The 25,020-nt window shown below is 40.0% G+C and overlaps 1 protein-coding gene across 4 annotated transcripts; it reads right to left on the bottom strand.

Moving 5' to 3' along the window:
• Positions 1-1,847: 1,847 nt before the first annotated feature.
• Positions 1,848-24,646, bottom strand: RFX5 (regulatory factor X5). Of its 4 annotated transcripts, XM_063439624.1 has the most exons (10): positions 24,582-24,646; positions 18,212-18,331; positions 16,985-17,018; positions 15,317-15,399; positions 14,951-15,073; positions 14,711-14,830; positions 7,323-7,401; positions 6,929-7,127; positions 6,168-6,271; positions 1,848-4,439 (listed from the first exon to the last, which is right to left on the bottom strand). In XM_063439624.1, exons 2-10 carry the CDS (start codon positions 18,310-18,312, stop codon positions 3,456-3,458), a joined length of 1,827 nt encoding a protein of 608 aa, XP_063295694.1. In that variant the 5' UTR covers positions 18,313-18,331; positions 24,582-24,646; the 3' UTR covers positions 1,848-3,455. The 4 variants fall into 4 exon arrangements, with proteins under 4 accessions (XP_063295694.1, XP_063295695.1, XP_063295693.1 ...); XM_063439625.1 differs by lacking the exon at positions 24,582-24,646 and having other exon boundaries at positions 14,951-15,070; positions 18,212-18,834; XM_063439623.1 differs by lacking the exon at positions 24,582-24,646 and having other exon boundaries at positions 18,212-18,834.
• Between the last annotated feature and the right edge of the window lie 374 nt (positions 24,647-25,020).

A 25,020-nucleotide genomic window follows, 5' to 3' on the forward strand; every position in this document is an offset into this window, starting at 1 on the left:
AATATTCTGGACTATCTCTTTAAAGAGATTGGGGATCTATGAGGCACTGTAGAACAAACAGTAAATCCCATGAAGATTTAAAGGATTGCACTGGGTACCTTCACTTCTTGATTGAGATCTAACCTTCGTGAGGGCACAAACTGCTGAAATATGCAGCTTCAATGTGTTACGTTCCACACCAAGACTGAAGAAAATTCAAGATGTCATTTGTAGTTGGAGAAGAGATAAAGACTTACATTTTCCAAGGCCCATTTAAAAAAAACATCCACTATTCTGTAGTAAGCTGAACAGCTAGATTTAGGACTGCAGAGCTGCTACCATAATAGGGTCACCGCAGCAGATACCCCGGTCGCTAAAGTGGTCTCCAGATGGTGATGTGTCCTGGAGCCTTCAAACAGGAAAGAGGTTGAACTCCCGTGGGTTATTGACCAAACGACCAAAGAAAGCCCCAAAAATAAATAAATTGTAAGCCAACAGCTAGCTGTTCTAGGGTGTAGATAAGAAAAATAAAGACAGGTAAGAAGGGGAAAGGTAGATATGTTAATTTACTTTAATTACCTGTACAACAATCATTATAATGCTGCCAAGGATATGGCCGGGAAAATGTTTTACATAGAAGAAAAAGATTAAGATTCCCGCTTGAATGCAGAGTAGGACTCTAAGTGTTCCCAGGCAACAGCTATAGTATTTTGCTACCCTACCCAGAATAAATAGTGAACTGGGGCAATGTCGCTTTAGGTAACAAAATGCCTCCCCTTTTTGCCACCACCATTCAGGTATGAGCAAACACCCAGCCAGGAATGGTATATTACAATATGTTTTTTTCACTAGTATTCGGTCAGTACTCTTCACACTGGCGCTTGCTGCTTTCTGCAAAAAGTCGTCTAAGCATCCAGAACTCCCTCTATTGGCTGTCTGGTAAACAGCCAATAGAGGTGGAGATCACCCTGAGTGGTAATTATTGCAGTTTCTCAGAAAGTGATATAATTACCAATGTAGGATTAAGAGACATGGGACATTGCACCCAGACCACTTCAATGAGCTGAAGTGGTCTGGGTGCCTGTAGTGTCCCTTTAACTCCTCATTGACAGAAAAAAAAAAACACAACACATTGATTAAACCAAGTTCTTTTGGTACTTAGAACATCCCTTTAAGATTATGTTTTATTAAGAGGGATACAGGAGGCACTGTACCCATTTAAAAACTCATTGAACTGGGTATAGTTCCTGGAGTCCACCCATTCAGATCCATTTTCGAGAATGGTAACATTGAAAAAAGATCCCTGGCCATCCACAGCCCAGCCCCGTACTTGAGGTGTGGCTAATTCAGAGATTACACACTTACTTCTAGCTGTAACAATGACTGCTGTGATAGGCTGAAAGGAAATAAAAAAACAATAGGTTAACACACATTATAGGTGATTTTCAATGTTTTATTCAATGGTTTAAGATCCAGAAAAGTGATCATATATTGACTATAGACAATTTAAATCAGTGGTTCCCAAACCAGTCCTTATGGCCCAGCAACAGTCCAGGTTTTGTCAGTGTCTCTTTTTTTTTTTTAAATAAAAAAAGGGAAATACACCCCATGCTTCATCTGAACCATCAATGTGTACGTATGTGTGTGCGTCTGCGAGTGTGTTGTATGTGTCTGCTTCCCTTTTTTTCCCCTCTTCCTCCCTTCTTATCCGTCTTACTTCCCACTACTATTGCTCCTTCCTACTATGTAAATGGATGGGACACATGGTGGAACGCTTAGGTAAACTCCCCTTTTACGACCAGTAAGGATACTTACACGCTCTATCGATCTTGCACGGTCTACTTGAGATTTTTATTTTTTTCTCATGACTCCGGGCAGTTACATAGCGGATATGCGATATCTGACCTGAGCAAGCTTAAATACCTTTCATGCTAAAATGTGAAATCCGGTGGGTGTTGTTTGTGTGTAACCATTCATAACCAATGCACCTGGACCGTTGTCGTTACTTGACTCTTACAATATTTTCATTTTTCTGTATTATAATATTGCTGAAAATAGCTTTAAAATTTAAAATTGTCAAAAAAAAAAGAAAAAGAAAAGAAAAGAAAAAGGGAAATACATAAATCTGTGACTGTTGCTGAGCCATGAGGATTGGTTTGGCAACCACCACTTTAGACAGATATTAACTGTGTACAGAGCAAAAAACTAAAATTAATAAATATAGAAATAAAATTATAATTTATAAACCCATGCAGGATTTTGTTCCACTACACAGCTATGTTATTACATTTCAGTCCATTTTTTTTAGTTAATAAGAGTTTGGCAGATTAAATGGCCTCGGCAATAAATTTAGCATTTTATATTTTTTGCCCAGCAATAGATATGAAATTCAATAAAGTAATTTAATGATGGGATGATTTATTTCCACCCTCGTGTAAATTCAACCAGTAGACTTGTTTTTTAAAACTGAATTTCCATTCAAGAAAGGATTATATAAGCGGAGACCAGTAAATAGTGAGCAAACGTATTAGTCACACAAGAGTTCACAGCATGAGAAATTCAATGCAAAACGTACAGGTACTCCGAGATCTATAATGTGACTAACAAAAAGGCACTCGCACTAAGAACTTGCACTCACAAACACATACTGGCACTCCAACATGACCTGGCACTCACAGGCACAATACCCATTCACACCAAGCACTGATATTCAGACATGTAGGGTGAGAAACCACAGATTTAGATGAATATATATATTAGGATACAAGCACATACTCAGCACAAATGCTCAATAAATGCACAGATTCACAGACACATGCTGGAACTCAAACTCACACAGGCACTCACACATTCTTGTCAGTATAGTACACTGTCACTGATCAGTCAGTAAGTGTCCGAGGAAACCCAATGAGTCTGTATAACAAGCAGTTAGGTGTCAGAGTAATAAAGGTGACGCAAACACCATGGAAACTCTCATTCGTTTTGAGATAGGCTCTCACATTTATGACAGTAAACCACAATATATCAGTACACTTTCTCCCAATTAACAAGAACTTCCCATTGCTCTGACTAGAACACAGAGAACTTGACCTCGTTTTGTACACTTGTATCCATATGAATTAAACGGTTATATTTTACAAGTGAATTAAATACAATACATTTATTTTACTCCACAGATGAAAGTCTTGATATTAAACACAAAGCATTATTTTATGGGGAAGGTAGGGGATGTCTGCCAGGTTCCCACTAGCAACAAGTAGAGGTTGCTGTAGATATCCAAACAAGCAGATATGTATATGGCTGTTTTCCACCTGCTCTAACGCACAGATTGCTCCTTATCCCTGTTCTGGCACCAGGGCCGAATGCACCGTCTATTTGCAATGGAAGAAGGTATGTGTCTTGGACTTTTACCAGCAGCATTGTTCTTGTTGTGAGGTTTTACAGAAAACATTTTAGAATGTCGTGCCAGAAAGCTATTAAAGCTGTTCAGCCTTGTCTTCTAGAGGCTCTAAGTTTCCCTTCCTGATGTCTGTACTAGACTCTTCCAGAGTTACCTCTTGATTCTTCTCAATCAGTTCTCTCTTTACCGTCCAGTGTGCCACCCTACCATCTTGTATCACACTCACTTGAATGGGGGCTGCATCTCCAGGGTTCCTTATATCTATTGCAGACAACTCGTCTTGTTGCTCTGTGGGCTTGACTGTGGCTGGTACCTTTGGTGGCATTTCTGAATTATCCTTGAGCTCTTTTTGTGCTGCAGAATGTAATGCCTCATTTAGCTTTTCCTGTGCGAAGGGTATTGCATTGGCAGCTTGTGTGACAGGACAGCAGACAGTGTCTTTATTTGCATCCTTAGTCTGAGCAGAGCTAGCAGTCTCTCCAACTATCCTATCTGTGTTTAATGGTGCTTGGGTGGAAGGTTTGTATGATACGTCTACTTTCCTGGGGCGACCACGCTTTCTTTTTGAAAGTCCCTCCCCACCACCAACAGCGGAGGACACGGATTGGCGCTTAGTCCCTCTGGTTTCTCCACTACCCAAAACTGTTGTATCTTTGGTACCACCATTCTGAGTAGATTTTGGGAGGGAATGTGCTTCCAAACTAACTCTGTCCGGTATAATCATGCTTATAACTTGTGGTGCAACTGGCTGAGACACAAGTCCAGTCCCATTCATTCCTGCAGTTACAGTGAGAGGAACACCAGATGGAACTGCGGTAAAAGGGAGAGGGGACACTTTTAATGGTGCAGGGAGTATATTTGGTGCCAAAACTGGAGGGTTGAAACGAATAGATGGGCTGGCATTCAAAAATTTCTCCTCTGAAGCAAGACGGGGAAGTAGTACTGGGAGTCGAGCCACCAGAGCATCCACCTGTGGACTGTTGACCACCTTCTGTGTTTCAGGAGGGCGTTTTTTCACCTGTTGGGGGCTTCCTGGGAGAGTGTTGGTGACCTTCTTGTTCTAAAAGTAGGTAGAGACATAACAGAGCAGATTTCTAACAAAATGTTACATATGCTGAAATATATATAGCACAAAATAATATATACAGATTGAAAAGACACTAGTCACCAAAACTACTTAACTTTAAAGCAACACAAACATGTAGTGCTGACCCTATGGTGTTAAAACCACCATCTAGCCACCTTGCCTGCATCTCTAAATATAGTAAAATCATACCACGTCTGCTGCTGCTGGCACTGCCCCTGATCTGCCTGCTTGGATTAAATCATCAGAAGTGTTTATTCAAAGCCAATCACAATGCTTCCCCATAGGATTGGCTGAGACTGTCAATGAGGTACATCAGGGGCAGAGCCAACACAAGCCAAACACAGCCCTGGCTAATCAGCATCTCCTCATAGAGATACATTGAATCAATGCATCTCTATGAGGAAAGTTCAGTGTCTATGCAGAGGGTGGAGACACTGTGCAGCACAGCCCCAGAAAGGACCTCTAGTAGCCATCTGAGGAATGGCCACTGGAGGTATCTATAGGCTGTAATGTAAACATTGCCTTTTATCTGAAAAGACAGTGCTTACTTCAAAAACCCTGAAGGGAATCATTATACTCGCTAGAACAAATAAGTTATAATTGTTCTGGTGACTATAGTGTCCCTTTAAAGAAGCAGTTTTAGTGTATATATAGATCATGCCCCTGCAGTCTTACTGCTCAATTCACTGCCATTTAGGAGTTAAATCACTTTGTTTCTGTTTATGCAGCCCTAACCACCTCCCCTGGCTGTGACTGATTTAACCTGCATGAAAGCAAAAATGGCTTAATATTTAATCAGATGTAACTTACTTTTAATAGTTTTTATCTCCTGCTCTGTAAATTGAATTTTAATTACATACAGGAGACTCCTGTAGGGTCTCACAAGCTATTAACAGAGCTGAAGATAAGAAATTCTAAATTAAACAGGAAAAAAAGGAAAAAAGAAAAAGCTTGAAATAACCAATGTGGGAAGAAAAGCCCAGCTATATTTTCAGTTGGGGCATTTTTGGCCTAAATTTTTAAATTGTGACAATTAACATTTTAGTGAATAACATGGTCTTATTGTTCCTGGTTTTACTGGAAACACAAACGTATTAAAATGCCTTTATTGATTTTCTACAAACTAAGGATCACTACCTCCCCCCCCCCCCCCCCCCCCCCCCCTTTCTTCATTAGTTATGTCACAAGTAAGCCTATGGCACCATACCAGGTTCTGTATCAAACTTTTTTAAGTGGTGTGGTACAAACAGAAGGTCCCTGCATTGTCCATAGCCTGGCTCTTTGCTTGACAGTACACTTCCGCATTAGCAATGTCGATTTTGTCAAACTATTGTCGGCATTAACTGGTTACACAATAATGTAACTTCTGCAGCAGTTTGCCTAGCGAGTGGCCGGAGCCAGGAGGAGCCTACATTCAAAAAAAACAGTATGACACAGAACTGGGTGACGGAACCAAGAGTATGCTTTGCACCATAACCACTACAGGGGTGTGCGCAACTGCCGTGCTTGAATGTTCTTTTAGAGAAATGAAAATCTACATTTCAGAACACTCCTTAATTTGCCTGTTTTTTGACATTAGCATGGTCTTACCTGGTTTTGGTAGACCTAAGAGAATTTAAGACAGGTTAATAATCCATAGAAAACAGACAAAGACTTTTCACATGCCTGGCCAGGTGTCATATTTTAATTGATGTTGCCCACCTTAGCTGAAGTGTCAGTTCCACTCTCAGGGGAGGCAGGAGCCTTGCTCCCAGAAACGTCCATATTCTGTTTCACTGTTTTCTGACCACCACTTTGAGAACTGTCTGTAAGGAACAGTAAGTACAATAGTGACTCAACTATCTAGACAACTTGCAGACTCTTGGTCGCAGTTTAATGACACAAAGCTATTATCACCCTTTATAAAACATATTATGTGTCAGGGAAAATGAATGGGATATGAATACTACAAAAGTATAATAACATTAGCTACCAGATGAAAAACAGATTAAACATAAAAAAAAATAAAAAATCTATTTTAGTGGCAAAGAAGTTTTAGCCGAAAGATATATGTGGGTTTGTCTCTCTGAAAGATTCTGTATAAACCTGTTGACAGCTTGCTGACAGATAAATTGACAGTAATAACCAGAGAGACCATCAAATCCTTTTTTTATACCTCAGTATAATGTTTACTGATTTTTTTCCCATGAAGTGTACTAAGAAGTCCTAATAAGATATGGACCCCTTGGCCTGAGTACACAGATAGTCATCCTTCTGGTGGGTCAGTGCAGTGCGACCTACCACCCTGTCCCTCTTTTTCATTTTCTCTCTTCTCTCTTTTCTTTCAGTCACTTATTTGACCTTGTCATTACATTTTGGAGATGGAATCTGCATGGAACATTTGCTCAAATAGGATAAAGTATATTAAGATGGTGTAAAAGCAGTTAAAGACTCGCAGATTATATTTATTATTTGAAACTCACCAGACAGAACCATAGACAGGACCAGCTCTGCATTTGCACTCCGGGGATTTATGATGTGCTGCTGTATCAGGAACTGAGCAACTTCAACCACATTATTAAAAGAGCGCTTCAGGATTTTCTCTGCCCAGTTACAGATTAGCGAGCAGGAGGCATTTATTACGTCGTTATTGTACGATTGCACCAGGTCTGTAAGCTCAGACTAGAGACAGGAAAATAAATAAATAAATCAGACTCCCTTTAATGTAGTAACTCGAGAAAGAATGAAAGAGGGCAGTGAAACGAGAACAGAGCAAAATACGGTAAGGCCACCGCCGGAGTGAGGTGGAAAGTGACAACAAGGGGACTAAGGAAATAAAGTAATAAGGATAACTTGGTTTTATACTGAGAAACTTACACTTTCTGCCATTTTAAGATCCAGGCTAGGTAATGGCGGCATGCTCACCATGCTCTTCCTGCGCAAGCCACTGTAGCAGTATGTTTTTTGCCGTTAAAGAAAAATCACAGTTTAAAGGCCAGAGGTGAGTCCGATTAAGTATCAAACACAGGAAGATTGGCTCAAAAAAAATATTTTCTATCTAACTGAAAAGATAAATTTGGTAAATATAAATAAATCACTGGATTCCAATACTGTTAAACTTTGTAACTGTTAAACTATTATTTCTGCTACTGTATTATTTATATACTGTACAATTTGAAAATAAAATAAATTTACCTTAAAGTGCTGTATACACTTATTGGCATATGTACACAAGCATTCTGCAGCTCTCATAATGTTGCACTCTATCACCTGTTTGACATTCTAAATGTTACTTTACTTTATTTGCATACATACTTAACCGCTTAAGGACTGAGCCAATTGTACAAGTTGTGATCAAAACAAAACGTAAACAAAACCTGGAATTATTTATATGTCTGTTCAACCATAATTCACCCCTCTCATATTAATTGCACATATAGTATATATCATTTTGTTCAGGAGAAACAGGGCTTTCATGTCACATCAAATATTTATATATTAAACATAATTTAATATGAATAAAATATAAAAAAAAAAAGTGACAAATTAAGAAATTGATTTTTTTTTTAGTTCTCCATAGCATTTTAACTGTGAATGTCATGATAATGTTAGTTTTTTTTTAATTTTATTTATTAATTCTTTATTTTTGTTGTGCATGTGATGACATACAGACTTGCGGTATCACAACAGTATTGGCAAGCAATTACAATTCCAGAGCAGATAGAACTTTGACATGGTATAGGAAGTAACTGCACGATAGATATATATATATATATATATAAAAATTCAAAAAGGTGCTGCACTCACTGTATACTCCAATTAAAAGCCCGGTGCTTGATCGGCAGAAATGTAGAAGGGAAAATTGACCGCACTCCAAGGACTTCTTCATAAAATATAACTTTTAATATTCCAAATAAAAATATCAACGTTTCAGTCTAGAGATTCTAGACTTTCATCAGGACATGGAAAGAATCTCTAGACTGAAACGTTGATATTTTTATTTGGAATATTAAAAGTTATATTTTATGAAGAAGTCCTTGGAGTGCGGTCAATTTTCCCTTCTATATATATATATATATATATATATATATATTTAAATTTTTTTGTAAATATGATTTTTATTCTCGTCGTTGCAAGAAAAATCCGACATTACAATCTTGTCTGTAACATGTAGACTTGCAGGTCTTAGATATATATTCACAGAACAATGGTCACATTTCAATAGTATATTTGTGCGGGCACGCAGACCCCTTCAACACTGGAATATTGTGTCGGCCCGCAGGCCTCTTTTTCTCTCTGTGGTTTTATTATATCCCTGTATCCCCATGTTCTGGCTGTAATCCCGGGTCCCATGGGTTGGTGTCCCGTCCTGCAGGTCTCTTTACAGTCCGGGAAGTCCAATTCCCTGGGTCCGGGTGCTGTGTGGACCTGCCCGGATTCCTTCTTGTCGCCTGTTGATATTCGTGCGTGTGTGTCTGATCTCTATTGGTCGATTGTTCGATCATGTTTCCTAGCGTTTTTGTCCATTTGTTGCTGGCTCTTTATGTTCTAGGTACATGTCTGTTGGTGTCGATCTCCCTGTAAATCTGAGTTTATGTGGTCTACTTTCATCTGGGTGTGATGTTTTTATTCCTCTTCCTTTGTACCCTCTTTTTTGTGTCCTTTTTACATGTGTTTCTTACGCATAAGCGGGCTAAGTGTGTAATATAGTGTTTTCTGTTCTGTCCGCGAACTGCACGATATTTTAAAGTAAAATCAAGCTGATCAATAAACAGAATGGTAAATATGTCAGTATGGAGTCAAGTAATAGCAGTCTGGCTATTCTACCCGATAGTGCTTTGCTAAAACATACTTAATGACAGGCTAGACAGGCATTGAACCAAGGTGTTTTCCGGCAACAAATACTGGGATAGTGCCAGGTGCGGATGAGTGGGAAGTATGGCTGACAAATAATTTGTAGCTGTACTAGCAGTTAGATCACCAATACCAATTGATAATTAGAAGGTGCAGCCTAAGTTTAAGCCATACATTGATACATGCTTAGTATTGTTAAGCAGGTTTTGTGGACACACATTTAGAGAAGTGTCACGTACTAGCAGGAGCTCACTAGAATGGTTGTGGATTCTGGTTATATTCTCTAGATTTTGTGCTGTAGCGTTAAGAGGAGTAACTACCAAGTAAAAAAAAAACAAAAAAAAACAAACAAAAAAAAAAAAACTATGATAACAGGTACAGGAATGTGCATTGGTGCATGCAATAGGAAAAACAGCACAGTAGGGTATAATGCCCGTAGGAGATTCAGAGTTGCTAGTTATAATCAAAAACTATAATGAAGGGGCAACAAGTAGTGAGTTTTCCCCCAAATGCATTGGATAAAGGGTGGGGTCGATGGCCACACAGTTCAGCTGATACCGTCCGTGTGCATAACACTGTCCTGCAACCCGGAGAGACACCATAGGCCTTCGAGCCATGAGGTGAGTTGGAGGGCCAAGCCATATTCCATGATCAGGGTTTCCCCCATCTCAGTCAGGTCTAGGATCCTAGTGCTATATCGTTGCTGTGCCTTAGTGTGCCTTACTTGTGCTGACAGCGATGAATGCTTTCCGCTTCGGGAGTGTTTGCTTCTTCCCCTTCGGACATATACCAGGGCAGACTGTGTCTCTCATGTGTGAGTACTGTGCGTGGTCCGGGCTGGGTCACAGAGTATTCGCCGGCAGGCGGTGCCTCCGTGGGGTACTCACTATCTGAGGCTGAGAGATGTGTGTGGGTGGACCCACCACATGAACAGAGTTCCAGGTAAGGGACGTCTGGTAGCAGGCCAGCGTTTTCTGGGACGGGGTGTCTTCCACGCCTTCCTTGGTCTCTTAAGTATGGTCAACCCTTTGGTATTACGATGTGGTGCAGGCTTTGGTGCTATTGTTGCCTTGAGCTGTCAAGGGGGATCCACGATTGCCCGTCTCTGTGCCTGTTCAGCGAGCTTTGCCCAGAGTTGTGCACAAAAGCGGTCCTTGCAGGGATCAGGTCTCCGTGTGGCGGCCATCTTTGCTGCGAGCATGCGTGCCCGTAGATTCAGACGCTTGGTACTAATTATCACCCCACACTGGGTTAACCCCCAGAGGCGGGGAAGCGTGGCCCACAAGGTCGTCGATATGTAAACAAGGCGGGGGATTGGCCGCGTCCCCCTCTTCTGGTTAGTTAGCAGGCCGCAAAATTCGTCAGGTCCAGCAAAACTTTCAGCAGAGTCACAGAATTCGGTCCAGGTGGTGCCCAGACTCTCTCCTGAACTCAGAGTTCAGATTCAGCTGGTAATCTGTGAAAATAACAGGTTATGGGCCAATTTCTCAGTATTAGCCGATGAGCTCTTTCAGCATGCGTCCTGCACGCTCTGCAGCCAGGCCCCGCCCCTTATAATGTTAGCTGTTACTGCAATAAAGTACATATATTTGTATTCAGCGATGTCTCAAGTAAAACACTACCTCCATGTATAAGTTTTATGGTGTTTTGGAAAGTTACAGGGCCAAATACAACACATAAAATTTTTCAGTTTATACACATTGAAATTTGCCAGACTGGTTTTGTTGCCTTTACGACCGTATGGTAGCACAGGAATGAACATTACCCCCATGATAGCATACCATTTGCAAACGTGGACAACCCAAGGTATTAGAAATGGGGTATATCCAGTCATTTTTAGTAGCCACTTTGTCACAAACACTGGCTAACATTAGCGTTCATATTTGTTTGTGTGTGAAAAATGCAAAAAACTAATTTGAAAGCTAATTTTGTCCAGTGTTGGACATACTAAAAGCTAATTTTGTCCAGTGTTGGTTGTCTACTTTTGAAAATGTTTACTTGGAGACTATGGTGAGGCCTAATAGAAAGCAGTTGTTGTTGGGGGATTCCATCATAAGAGGTGTGGAGATGGACAATGGTGGTCTTGTGAGGTGTCTTCCCGGAGCTACTGCTCACAGAGACAGGAGACGTATCTGTAATATTGTTAAGCGAGTAAAGCAGGAAGGGGAATTGGATGTACTTGTCCATCTAGGGACAAATGACTTGGCTTGCAATGAGGTTTCAGAGGTTAAGGAAGTTTTTAGTGCTTTTGCCAATGATATACGGCAGGTTGCTTCCACATTGTCATTCTCTGAAATTCTGCCTGTGCATAACACTCAGAACGACAGGCGGATGCGTATTAGGGACTTTAACTTGTGGCTTGGTGAATGGTGTCGGGAGCATGGATTTGGCTTTATTTCTCATGGTAGCTCTGTTTGGAATGGAAATGTACTGTACAAAAAAAGATGGTTTGCATCTTTCTCAAAAGAGAACAAATGTTCTCAGTGAGCAGTTCAGAGGTTTTGCTAGGATGTATTTAAACTAGGAGGGGGGGGGGAGCAAAAGGGTGATAAAACATCAATCCAATTGTCCCCCAAAACAAGGACAGAAGGTGCCTGTAGCAAGTGTGTTAAAAAAAATGATAAGCTTAGAGTCATGTCTACAAATGCTCGCAGTTTAGGGAATAAGATCCATGAACTTGTGGCAATAATGGCAACTGATAGTGTAGATTTAGTCGCTGTTACTGAGACATGGTATAATGAGAAAAATGACTGGGACATAGCAATACCAGGGTACTCTTTATATAGAAAAGACAGGGAAGGCAGGAAAGGGTGAGGGGTGGCCCTGTATGTGAAGGATAGCATAAAATCTAGCCTAATAAAAGTTAGTGAGGTGAACATAGAGTCCTTTTGGGTTACGTTAGAATTTGGCAATCACACAGTAATTCGTGTAGGTGTGATTTATAGGCCCCCAGGACAAATTGAAGAGTTAGATAATCTACTAGTTGAGGAAATAGCTAAAATGACAATGAAGGGGGAAGTTATCATCATGGGTGACTTTAATCTTCCTGATGTGAATTGGAAAACAAAAATAGCTGCTTGTGCCAGGAGCACACATATTCTAAACTCCCTACTGGGATTGTCTCTAAAACAAGTCGTTGAAGAGCCAACTTGTAAAGAGGCCATACTAGATTTAGTGTTAACAAATGGAGATTTGGTATCCGATATTACTGTAGGTGAAAGTTTAGGATCCAGTGATCATCAGTCAGTGTGGTTTAATATAAGAACAGTGACTGAGTCACACCACACAAAAACAAAAGTTTTAGACTTTAGAAAAACAGACTTTTCTAAAATTAGAATATGTGTAAAGGAGTCATTATCAGACTGGAGCAATTTAAATGGAGTCCAAGAGAAATTGTATTATTTAAAAGTTGCACTACTGAAGGCAACAGAAAATTGCATTAGGCTGGTCAGTAAAAGCAAAAAATTCAAGAAACCACTGTGGTACTCTGCAGAAGTGGCCAAAATAGTAAAAATCTAAAAGTTAGCATTTACTAATTATAAAAAAAAAAACCAGAGTGAGGAAGACAGAATGATCTATAAGATTAGGCAGAAAGAGGCTAAGCAAGTTATAAGAGCTTCCAAATCACACACAGAAGAGAAAATAGCACAGTCAGTAAAAAGGGGGGACAAAACTTTTTTTAGATACATAAATGAGAAAAGAAAAGTAAAACAAGGATTAGTTAGATTAAAAACAAAAGAAGGAAGGTATGTAGAAGAGGATAAAGGTCTAGCTGACTGCCTCAATGAATATTTTTGTTCAGTATTTACAGATGAAAATGAAGGAGAGGGACCTCAGTTAAGAAAAAAGATAAATTAGTTATTTATTACATGTGAGTTTACAGAGGAAGAGGTTATATTTCCACTGTCAAAAGTAAATACACATAAGATAATGGGACCTGATGGAATACACACAAAGCTATTAAAAGAGCTTAGTGGTGTACTAGCAAAACCATTAACAGATTTATTTAACCAATCATTGATAACAGGAGTAGTCCCAGAAGATTGGAAGTTGGCGAATGTTGTGCCCATTCACAAGAAAGGTAATAGGGAGGAGTCGGGCAACTATGGGCCAGTAAGCCTTACTTCAGTAGTGGGGAAAGTGATGGAAACCATGTTAAAAGATAGGATTGTTGAACATCTAAAAACACATGGATTTCAAGATCAGAGACAACATGGGTTTACTTCAGGGAGATCATGCCAAACTAATCTTATTGATTTTTTTGATTGGGTAACTAAAATTATAGATCTGGGGGGTGCAGTAGACATTGCTTACCTAGATTTCAGTAAGGCTTTTGACACTGTTGCACATAGAAGGCTTATCAATAAACTACAATCTTTGAGTTTGGATTCCAATATTGTTGAATGGGTGAGGCAGTGGCTGAGTGACATGCAACAGAGGGTTGTAGTCAATGGAGTATATTCGAAGCTTGGGCTTGTCACCAGTGGGGTACCTCAGGGATCTGTACTTGGACCCACTCTCTTTAATATTTTTATTAGTGATATTGCAGAAGGTCTTTATGGTAAGGTATGTCTTTTTGCAGATGCAGTGTTCTGTACAATGGCATGAGCACTTCCCTCTTTCTACTGCTAATACCTCTCCCTATACAACCAAGCATTCTGCTAGCATTTCCTGCTGCTCTATTACATTGTCTGCCTACCTTTAAGTCATCAGAAATAATCACCCCTAAATCCCTTTCCTCAGATGTTGAGGTTAGGACTCTATCAAATATTCTGTACTCTGCCCTTGGGTTTTTACGTCCAAGATGCATTATCTTGCACTTATCCACATTAAATGTCAGTTGCCACAACTCTGACCATTTTTCTAGTTTACCTAAATCATTTTCCATTTGGCTTATCCCTCCTGGAACATCAACCCTGTTACATATCTTAGTATCATCCGCAAAAAGACACACCTTACCATCAAGACCTTCTGCAATATCACTAATAAAAATATTAAAGAGAATGGGTCCAAGTACAGATCCCTGAGGTACCCCACTGGTGACAAGCCCAAGCTTCGAATATACTCCATTGACTACAACCCTCTGTTGCCTGTCACTCAGCCACTGCCTTACCCATTCAACAATATTGGAATCAATATCTAGATGGGAGAGTTGTATCTAGATGGGAGCAATTATGGTAGGTAAGAGAACCAGGTTGGCTATTAGTTTATAAACACAGAACACCCAGTCACATGAAAAGGCTTGGCTAACAGGACTCAAGAGAATAGGCAAAGCTTTAAGATTAGGTTTCACATCCCTGTAGTAGTCTGCCTGTATCATTCCCTAACCTGTGTCTGTTAAATCCATACATACACTTTCTTCCTCCTGCTGCTATAATCACTGCAGACCTATTTTCCAGTGGGTAAAAGGATATTTAGACTGTCCTCTTCCTCCCAAGCGCCTGGCCTTTATATTAGGGAAAATCTCCCGTATGATCTTCCCAAAATTTGCCACGCTGAGTGGACGTCCACATAGATTGTCACAGTACCGCCTGAGAGAGAGAAAAAAAAAAAACATTCAGATCCGCCAAGACTGCTATATTTTAATGTTGCTACCTTTCAACTGCTGTCCTGTTTTTCTCATATGCACATCGACCGATTGTGTGACTCACTTGTACGCGTTGTAGACGTCCTGCTTTGGCAGACAGGTATCCGTATGCTCCTCCAAATGGTTTCGGATCCATGTGCAGGCATACATGTGCTCAGCAGTGCTCACAGAACTTATGTCCAAACTGCTGCAGTAAAACAAGATTCCATTAGAACACAACTTTGTGTTTATGGCAGCATACAGGCTCTGATGATAAATAATCAATGTCACCACCTAGTGGCTGCTGGAAAAAAGTTTTATATATTACTTTTGGTACCAGAAGGGCAAACAAACATCTAAAGCTTTATATCCCTGCCAAAATAAATAAACAATAAAATAGAGAATAAAAAAGTTTCAAAGAAAATAAACAAACAAGTATACATAAGATTACCTTTTTTCTGGGGCACTGGGTCCTGGTGGAAGCTGGAGATATAGGTAAAGCTTGTCATTGTCAGTGAGCTTCTGTACATCAAGCTGCAGTGTCAGAAGGAAAGAGTACAAGTTGATGTTCACATTTTTATGGCAGAGGCAAAGTTTGTAGTACAGGTTATTAAGAAGGGGTACATAATAAGTAAGTGTTAATGAAATGTTACAGATTAGAGTGTGGGTGTAATAAGGGTTATAAGTTTAGGAACAGGTGAAATATGATGGGGGTATGGATGAGAAAGCAAGTGTACTGAGGACTGTACAGCTAAACGTGACGGTGTACTGAGGACTGTACAGCTAAACGTGAAGGTGTACTGAGGACTGTACAGCTAAACGTGAAGGTGTACTGAGGACTGTAATGCTAAACGTGACGGTGTACTGAGGACTGTACAGCTAAACGTGACGGTGTACTGAGGACTGTACAGCTAAACGTGAAGGTGTACTGAGGACTGTACAGCTAAACGTGAAGGTGTACTGAGGACTGTAATGCTAAACGTGAAGGTGTACTGAGGACTGTACAGTTAAACGTGAAGGTGTACTGAGGACTGTACAGTTAAACGTGAAGGTGTACTGAGGACTGTACAGCTAAACGTGAAGGTGTACTGAGGACTGTACAGCTAAACGTGAAGGTGTACTGAGGACTGTACAGATAAACGTGAAGGTGTACTGAGGACTGTACAGATAAACGTGAAGGTGTACTGAGGACTGTACATAATAAGTAAGTGTTAATGAAATGTTACAGATTACAGTGTGGGTGTAATAAGGGTTATAGGTTTAGGAACAGGTGAAATATGATGGGGGTATGGATGAGAAAGCAAGTGTACTGAGGACTATACAGCTAAACGTGACGGTGTACTGAGGACTGTACAGCTAAACGTGACGGTGTACTGAGGACTGTACAGCTAAACGTGAAGGTGTACTGAGGACTGTACAGCTAAACGTGAAGGTGTACTGAGGACTGTACAGCTAAACGTGAAGGTGTACTGAGGACTGTACAGCTAAACGTGAAGGTGTACTGAGGACTGTACAGCTAAACGTGAAGGTGTACTGAGGACTGTACAGCTAAACGTGAAGGTGTACTGAGGACTGTACAGCTAAACGTGAAGGTGTACTGAGGACTGTACAGATAAACGTGAAGGTGTACTGAGGACTGTACAGATTAACGTGAAGGTGTACTGAGGACTGTACAGATTAACGTGAAGGTGTACTGAGGACTGTACAGATTAACGTGAAGGTGTACTGAGGACTGTACTGATTAACATGAAGGTGTACTGAGGACTGTACTGATTAACATGAAGGTGTACTGAGGACTGTACTGATTAACATGAAGGTGTACTGAGGACTGTACAGATGAACATGAATGTGTATAGAGGACTGTACAGATGAAAATGGAGGTGTATTGAGGACTGTAGAGTAGAATGAAGGAGTGATGAAGAGTGTACAGATTAAAGTAAATGTCTATTGACCGGAGTACACATTAGGGTAAATGTGAATTGAAAGGAGTACAGATTAGGGCGCATTTGTATTGACATGACTACAGATTAGTGCAAATTTGGATTGAGTAACGTACAGGAGTATTAAGAAGGGTATTGATTATTGGACAGATGAAAAAAGTGTTTATAAAAATACTTACCAGTATACTGTCCACTTTACATTGCACCGACTTGCTGTTGGAATAGGATTGGAGAGGTCAACTCACTGAATAGTGACATGATAAACTAATAGATGGCAGTTATCACAGAATACAGACAGAGTGTTTGTTTTCCAGCACAGGTTAAGTTGTCTTAAATTGTTTTGCCATTTAATCGTACCGGCCCTTTAAGAAGCAGGTCTATTGCAGTATTCTTGATCACACATAAGATATTTTGGAAAATGAGGAGAATTAACAAAAAGGTGTTCTGAATATAAAACACCTAATGGGTCCCTGCCACTGGAGTTCTAAATCAAACCTCTAGTTCAATATGTTCCACCAAGATGAGTGGGTGGAGAGTTTACATTAACAATTTGTAAAAAAAAAAAAGGCATTTATCTCAAAAAGCACAAATCTCTCCCATTCTCTAATAATTGGAATAGTCAATGCATTACACAATGACAATTGTCACCTCAAACATATTTTTTTATGCAACCCTAGCCACACTTCCCCTGGCTGTGACATACACAATCTACATGAGAAGAGGAAAAAAAAAAGGGGGTTTATTTTCAACCTGATATTAACTTGCTTTAGAAGTGCTCCTGCTCTGTAAATTGAACTGTAATAACACACAGGAGGCTCCTGCATGATCTAGAAGGCTATTAACAGAGTAGGAGATACATTCTAAATTAAACAGAAATTACAAAAAAGGAAATGTAAATATTAGACCTCTCTTTACAGGAAGTGTTTAGGAAGGCTGTGCAATTCATATGCTGTATAAACAAAGCAATTTAACTCCTATATGATAGAGAATTAAAGGGACACTGTAGGCACCCAGACCACTTCAGCTCATAGAAGTAGTCTGGGTGCTGGGGCCCTTTTGCCCTTTGTGCTACAATGTTAAACATTGCAGTTCCAGAAAACTGAAATGTTTACATTTAAGCTCTACCAGACAGCCACTTGGTGCGCTTCCGGAATCCAAACGGACTTTTGGTCCGTTATCTGACGCTGGACGTCCTCATGGACCTCCAGCATCAGATTTATCCCATAGGAAACATTGAATAATGCTTTCCTATGGGGAGGTCTAATGCGCGCGTGGCCACTATAGGATCCTTTTAAGCAGTGAGATTGCAGGAGACATGATGTATACACCAAAACTGCTTTATTAATCTAAAGTTGTTTGGTGCCTACAGTGTCCGTTTAAGTATGAAAAACTAGAAAAGTTCTCACGTTATTTTGGTTCGCAGTTTCTGCACAAGGTCTCCTGGGGATTCTCCACTGGTCAGTGTTCCTTTTTTGGATGTCTTTTCAAATAGCGCGCCCTCGGCCATCACCTCCTAGGGATGGGACCTGTAAAAGAAGCTGATCTTAGAACACATTTCTAATCAACTTGCCTTTTTACTTTCTAGTTTAATCAGGTTCAGGCAAATCTACTAAATGATAAAGAGCCAGTGGCTGCACACTTAATATCCCAGCAGTGCTTAAAAACGTATTGACTGCCAGTAAGCAAGTAGTTTGGACATTTTAAATCAGGACCTGGCAGTGTTCAATACAGGCCATTCAGAGTTTAGTGAATAACACTTTTAGTCTAGGGATAATATGGAAGCTTGCAAACAAATAGTGTAGCTATAATTAGTGTGCGTTGGCACTAAGCTCACATTTACATATTGTTACGACACTGTACTGCTAAATATCCCATCACTTTAATGTGCGTAAATTTACATACCGTTATTGTCATTTTCTTATTCATCTCGGAACAGCAATCCATTAACAAAAAAATAGTTTTATATTTTAGCTAGGGATCCCACTTTTTCAAATGGTTATTTTTGGACAATATTCTTAAAGGGACACAATTTAACCATTTCATCTCATTAGATTTTTATAATGGCTCCATTCAGTGTTAAACCATTTTCAAACATAAACACTAAGGACTCCTGGCCACTCACATTCCGGCAGCTACTGGGGGTATGGCTGAGACATATTACTAACTTCATTCTATCCATGCCAACAATGGGCACAGTGAAAAGCTAAAAACGGTAAGCTGACACTCTCTACTGCTGCCCATGTTGTTTCTTCATTAGCCCAAGCAGTATAGAGGGGATGGACTACTGGGGACTCTTGTTTACGGTAAAAAAAACAACTGTTTAACGGCTTGATTTACCGGTAGCTGAGACAACACTGAGGTCTATGGAGGAATTTGTGAGACCCTCCATAGATGACGTCTCTCAATTTGTGAAACCACAAATAAATCCCACACCTGTCACTTGTGAGGGCTGCTGTGATTGGACAAAAGTTGACCACAAAGCTCCGCCTTTTGTCAACCTCATTTACTATAAGAAAGTAGCCAGGGTCAGTTATTCATTAAGATGATATATTTATGAAATACTAAAAAGTGACAGAGTCACTTTATATCCTTTTCACGCGATACTCCATTTCCGTTATTTGTTTGATTGAGCTGTATTTATAAAGATTTTTGCTAATTAAATCACAGTCCAGTTCAGCCCAAGCAAAGTCTGGATGCACATTACAAATGAGTAGGAGAAACAGAAAATGTTTAACCCCTTAACGCCGTTACGGCGTTCCATGCCGTCGCGCTTTAAATGGGCTTTAAAGCCGTTGCGGCGGCATGGAACGCCGTAACGGTTTAAGCCCCCAGGAGCCAGCAACTACTCACCTCCGCCGCGATCCTCTTCTGGGGGGCTGCCTGAGAGCCCAGGCAGCCCCCCTCCGGCAAATGAGGCCCCCGGGGGCCATGTGATCGCTCTCAAAGAGCGATCACATGGCCCCCTATAGCTGGCTATGGATCTGCCAGCAGGGGGACTGTTTGAAATATCAGACAGTCCCCCTGCTGGTAGGAGGTGTAAAAAAAATAAAATAAACATGTTTAAAAATAAATTAAATATATTTTTATATATATATAATATGTATATATATTATATATATAATATATATACATATTATATATATGTAACGTCATACAAAGTGTATTTTAATATTAATATAAGTACATATATTAATATTAAAATACACTTAGAATGACGTTACATATATATAATATGTATATATATTATATATATAATAGATGTACATATATATATTATATATAAATACGTATAATTAAAATAATAAATAAATAAAATAATAAAATAAATAAAATATTGAAACAAAATTTAATATAAATTATATATGCATATGTAATTTCATTCTAACTGTATTTTGTTATTAATATATATATATATATCGGTAACAAAATACACTTAGAATGACATTCTATATATATCTATCTATGTATAAAATACAAATAACCGCAAATATATATATATAGATAAATACATATAATTACATAAAAGATTACATTAGTATACACGTAGAATTTAAATACCTATAAATGCATATATATTAAAATTCTACGTGTATATTTAAATAATCTTTTAACGTAATTATGTGATTTGATTAATTAAAATTTGATTGACATGCCTGACAACACAGGGAGAAAGTGCAGAGAATTTAATTCGCAAGCACTATATTTGACCCTGTAACTCTCCAAGACACCATAAAACCTGTACATAGGGGGTACTGTTTTACTCGGGAGACTTCACTGAACTCAAATATTAGTGTTTCAAACTGGTAAATTGTATTACAACAATGATATTTTAAGTAAAAGTGACGTTTTTCGCATTTTTTACAAGCAAACGGCACTTTTATGGTCTATATTATTGTTGTAATATGTTTTACGGTTTTAAAACACTAATATTTGTGTTTAGTGAAGTCTCCCGAGAATAACAGTACCCCCCATGTACAGGTTTTATGGTGTTTTGGAAAGTTAGAGAGTCACATATAAGGCTTGCATTTCATTTTTTTCACATTGAAATTTGCCAGATTGGTTATGTTGCCTTTGAGAGCGTATGGTAGCCCAGGAATGAGAATTACCCCCATGATGGCATACCATTTGCAAAAGTAGACAACCCGAGGTATTGCAAGTGGGGTATGTCCAGTCTTTCTTAGTAGCCACTTAGTCACAAACACTGGCCAAATATTAGTTTTTTGCTTTTTTCACACAAAAACAAATATGAACGCTAATTTTGTCCAGTGTTTGTGACTAAGTGGCTACTAAAAAAGACTAAACATACCCCACTTTCAATACCTTGGCTTGTCTAATTTTTCAAATGGTATGCCATTATGGGGGTAATTCTCTTTCCTGGGCTACCACACCGTCTCAAAGGTAACATTACTAATCTGGAAAATTTCAATTTGAAAATGAAACGTTCTATATTTGACCCTGTAACTTTCCAAAACACCATAAAACCTGTTAATGGGGGGTACTGTTGTACTCGTGAGACATCGCTGATTACAAATATGTGCATTTTTTTGCAGTAAAACCTAACAGTATTATGACATACACAGCTAAAATGGCAGACGGAAATACAAATTTAAAATAAAATCTTATTTTCTCACCTTTTTTTTTATTTTATTCATAATAAATTATGTTCCATATATGAATAGTTAATGAAAGATTAAAGCCCTGTTTCTCCTGAACAAAATGATATATAATAAGTGTGGGTGCATATAATTTGAAAGAGGGGAACTACGGTTGAACAGACATATAGCGCGAATTCCAGTTTTTGTTTACATTTTGTTTTGATCAGAACGTGCACTATTGACTCCGTCCTGAAGGGGTTAATTTCTCCTCTTATCGGTTAGCTTTCTCTAAGCAGGCTAGCAGGTCAAGAGAGCTTATAAAGAAGATTAACCGGGAGCAAAGATGAAGACGCAGAGTTCCACAATTAAGTGTGAATTTCTATATTTAATTTAACTAATATATACACACATATACATACACACACAAACACAAAATAGGTAAAACATACTATTAAAACAAAAACAGACAAAATGAGAACAGACAAAACTTTAGAGGAGCTCATTAACTTGCCCTTCGGTAAATCCAAACCTGCTCAGGTCTCAAAATAGATACGGCTCACTTATGCCTTGGAATATGTTCTCTCTGTAATAGCACATTTGACTGATCCTACCTATAAGAACAGTCCACAACCGAAATGCTAGAAAATTCTCTCTGCACAATAGTTACAGCCACCTCGGACATTCGTTTCGGCCTCATCTAATCGTCCAGGGTTGCTGGATATCTCGTGCCGTGAGAACGCTAGTATTTTGGTTCTGGACAGCCCTTTTCGGCAGGATCAGTCTGATGTGCCATTACAGAGAGACCATTTCAAGGCATAAGTGACCAAAACCTATTGTGAGACCGGAGTGGGGATTTACTGAAGGGCAAGCTACGGAGTTTCAATAAGCTTTTGTCCGTTCTCAGAGTTGTCATATACTCTGTTTTTGTTGCCAAGATCCTATTAAAATCCTGGGAAGTGACTGTTACCCTCGAACAATTGTACGATTCTATATTGAATCTTTAAACTAATCAGGATTGCATTACTAAGACTAAGAAACAGGTAAAGTACAGGACTAGGAAAGATTAGCCTGAGGGCTGCATTTATTAAACTGTAAGAATATAACATGGACTCATACAAGGTGAATGAGGAGTGAATTTAGTGAGAGTGCTTTAACCAAAATGGGAGATAATGCACCCGTGAAAGATGATCTTTTGTAAGAAAAGAGGTGTGTATGTTTATTTTTTTTTTATTTTTTTTTAAAGCCCACAGCAACCAGGATATATATGGCTTACTGAATATGTGACCTGGGAAGCTATAGACCTAAGGGTGCTTCTTGTGGTCTACTGATATTTATTTTCTGCATTCCATCGGCATAATACAGGTTTTCAAATATTTATAGAATTCCTATGACCCAAAGATTCAAAATGCTCATAGCTCCAGTTTCATTGGTCTGATTTACCAACATACCACAAATTATTTATACAGAACTCCTGCATGTCTTTTTCTAAATACCCTACACTGTCTCAAATCTGTATTTCCCCAGTCCCTCATTGGCATCTAACCTAAAATGTTCCACTTCAGGGAGCCTTGCCTTCAGTTACTGTTCTTCTAGGTAGTTTGCTTACCCCAAACATAAATGTCCAGCTTTAGTTCACCCTGGGTGTTCCACTATAGACACAAGTTCTGCAATTAACCTTCCCTGCATACCTTGACTTTAATTAACCCATTCCCAGGTACCTCACATTTTGAATTCACCATGCATGTGTGCCTTTCCTCTAGTTATTAAACTCCTACATACCTAGCCTTTTAATTACCCCTTCCTAGTCCCAAACATGGGTGCCTTGCCTCCAGTAACCCTATGTATGGATGAGTATCTCAAGCTACCACATTTCATGGGTACCTTATTACACACCCCAAACGTTGGGCACCTTCCTTCCTTCCTGTTCACAGAGTGTCTTGTCTCTAGATACCCTGCTCTCTAAGCACTTTTCCTGCAGTTATCACTTATAAGGAGTCTTATTATTATTGGCCTTTATACAGCGCCAACTTACTCCGCAGCACTTTACAATATTATAAGAAGGGGGAAATTTAACAATAAAAAGAAATAATTACAGAATGTCACAGGAACAATAAGTTGATGAGTACTCTGCTCAAACCAGCCTACTCCTTTGGCTTCTAATTTTCCCATTTACAGGGAACCTTGCCTCCAATTACCCCATACCCTGCATATTGCCTCCAGTTACCCCATACCCTGCATATTGCCTCCAGTTACCCCATACCCTGCATATTACCTCCAGTTACCCCATACCCTGCATATTGCCTCCAGTTACCCCATACCCTGCATATTGCCTCCAGTTACCCCATACCCTGCATATTGCCTCCAGTTACCCCATACCCTGCATATTGCCTCCAGTTACCCCATACCCTGCATATTGCCTCCAGTTACCCCATACCCTGCATATTGCCTCCAGTTACCCCATACCCTGCATATTGCCTCCAGTTACCCCATACCCTGCATATTGCCTCCAGTTACCCCATACCCTGCATATTGCCTCCAGTTACCCCATACCCTGCATATTGCCTCCAGTTACCCCATACCCTGCATATTACCTCCAGTTACCCCATACCCTGCATATTACCTCCAGTTACCCCATACCCTGCATATTACCTCCAGTTACCCCATACCCTGCATATTACCTCCAGTTACCCCATACCCTGCATATTACCTCCAGTTACCTCATACACTGTGTGTTACTTCTAGTTACCCTATACCCCGTGTATGGCCCCCACAGTTACCCCATACCCTTTGTATTGCCTCCCTGTGTATGCCCCCCCCCGTTACCCCACACCCTCTGTATTGCCTCCCTGTGTATGCCCCCCCCCCCCCCCAGTTACCCCACACCCTATGTATGCCCCCCCCGTTACCACCACACCCTGTGTATGGCCGCCCCCCCCGTTCCCCCACCCTTTATGTCTTGTTTGTTTTTGCCCCCCCCCAGGCTGTGATGGCAGTGTTACACCCGGTCTCTCCCCCCCAGGCTGTGTATCAGCTCGTTGCCCCCCGGGGAGGTTGGTAGCCCCAGCCTGCAGTCATGTCTCCATAGTAAATCCTCCCTGACCGCTGACCTACATCCCCGAACACGCCCCTCCCGGTGCCAGCCACCCCGGGGCACCGGGTAAATACCCGCGAATCAACCTACCGCCGTCTCACAATCCTCCGCGGAGTCTTTTTTTCTATTGGTCGAGAAAACATCGTCCCTTCGCCTCATCGCGAAATCCTATTGGCTGCTTCTGTGTAACCTGCACGGAAACAGGCTGCCGCGAGTTTTGATTGGTTCCCTTTTAATTTTTCTGCATAGCAACAGCCAGCGATTGGCGGAGCTCGTAAAGGCGCGCAAAAAAGGGTGTGTGCGAAATGTCACAACATTCAAGCTTGGTTGAGGCGTACAGGAGTAGTTAGACCACGCCCACTATTTAAAGGCGCAGAGTCCAGTTGAGTGACAAGTTATCACATGATACAGTTACAGGAAACAGAGAGTTGAAATAGAACACATGTCTCCCAACATTGCAAATGGACAGAGAGGATACTTTAACCCCTTAAAGGGACAGAGGCCATTGTCCAAGTTCTGACAAAAAAAA

Source organism: Pelobates fuscus, chromosome 13 (genome assembly GCF_036172605.1).
Source record: "Pelobates fuscus isolate aPelFus1 chromosome 13, aPelFus1.pri, whole genome shotgun sequence".
NCBI classification, from domain to species: Eukaryota; Metazoa; Chordata; class Amphibia; order Anura; family Pelobatidae; genus Pelobates; species Pelobates fuscus.

Coding starts and splice junctions, on each gene's coding strand:
- RFX5 (XM_063439624.1), bottom strand. CDS start 18,312: ATGGCCGAGGGCGCGCTATTTGAAAAGACATCCAAAAAAGGAACACTG. Junction 14,831..14,950: donor GACGTCTACAACGCGTACAA/GTGAGTCACACA, acceptor TCTCTCTCTCAG/GCGGTACTGTGACAATCTAT. Junction 7,402..14,710: donor GGAAGAGGACAGTCTAAATA/TCCTTTTACCCA, acceptor GCAAAAAACATA/CTGCTACAGTGGCTTGCGCA.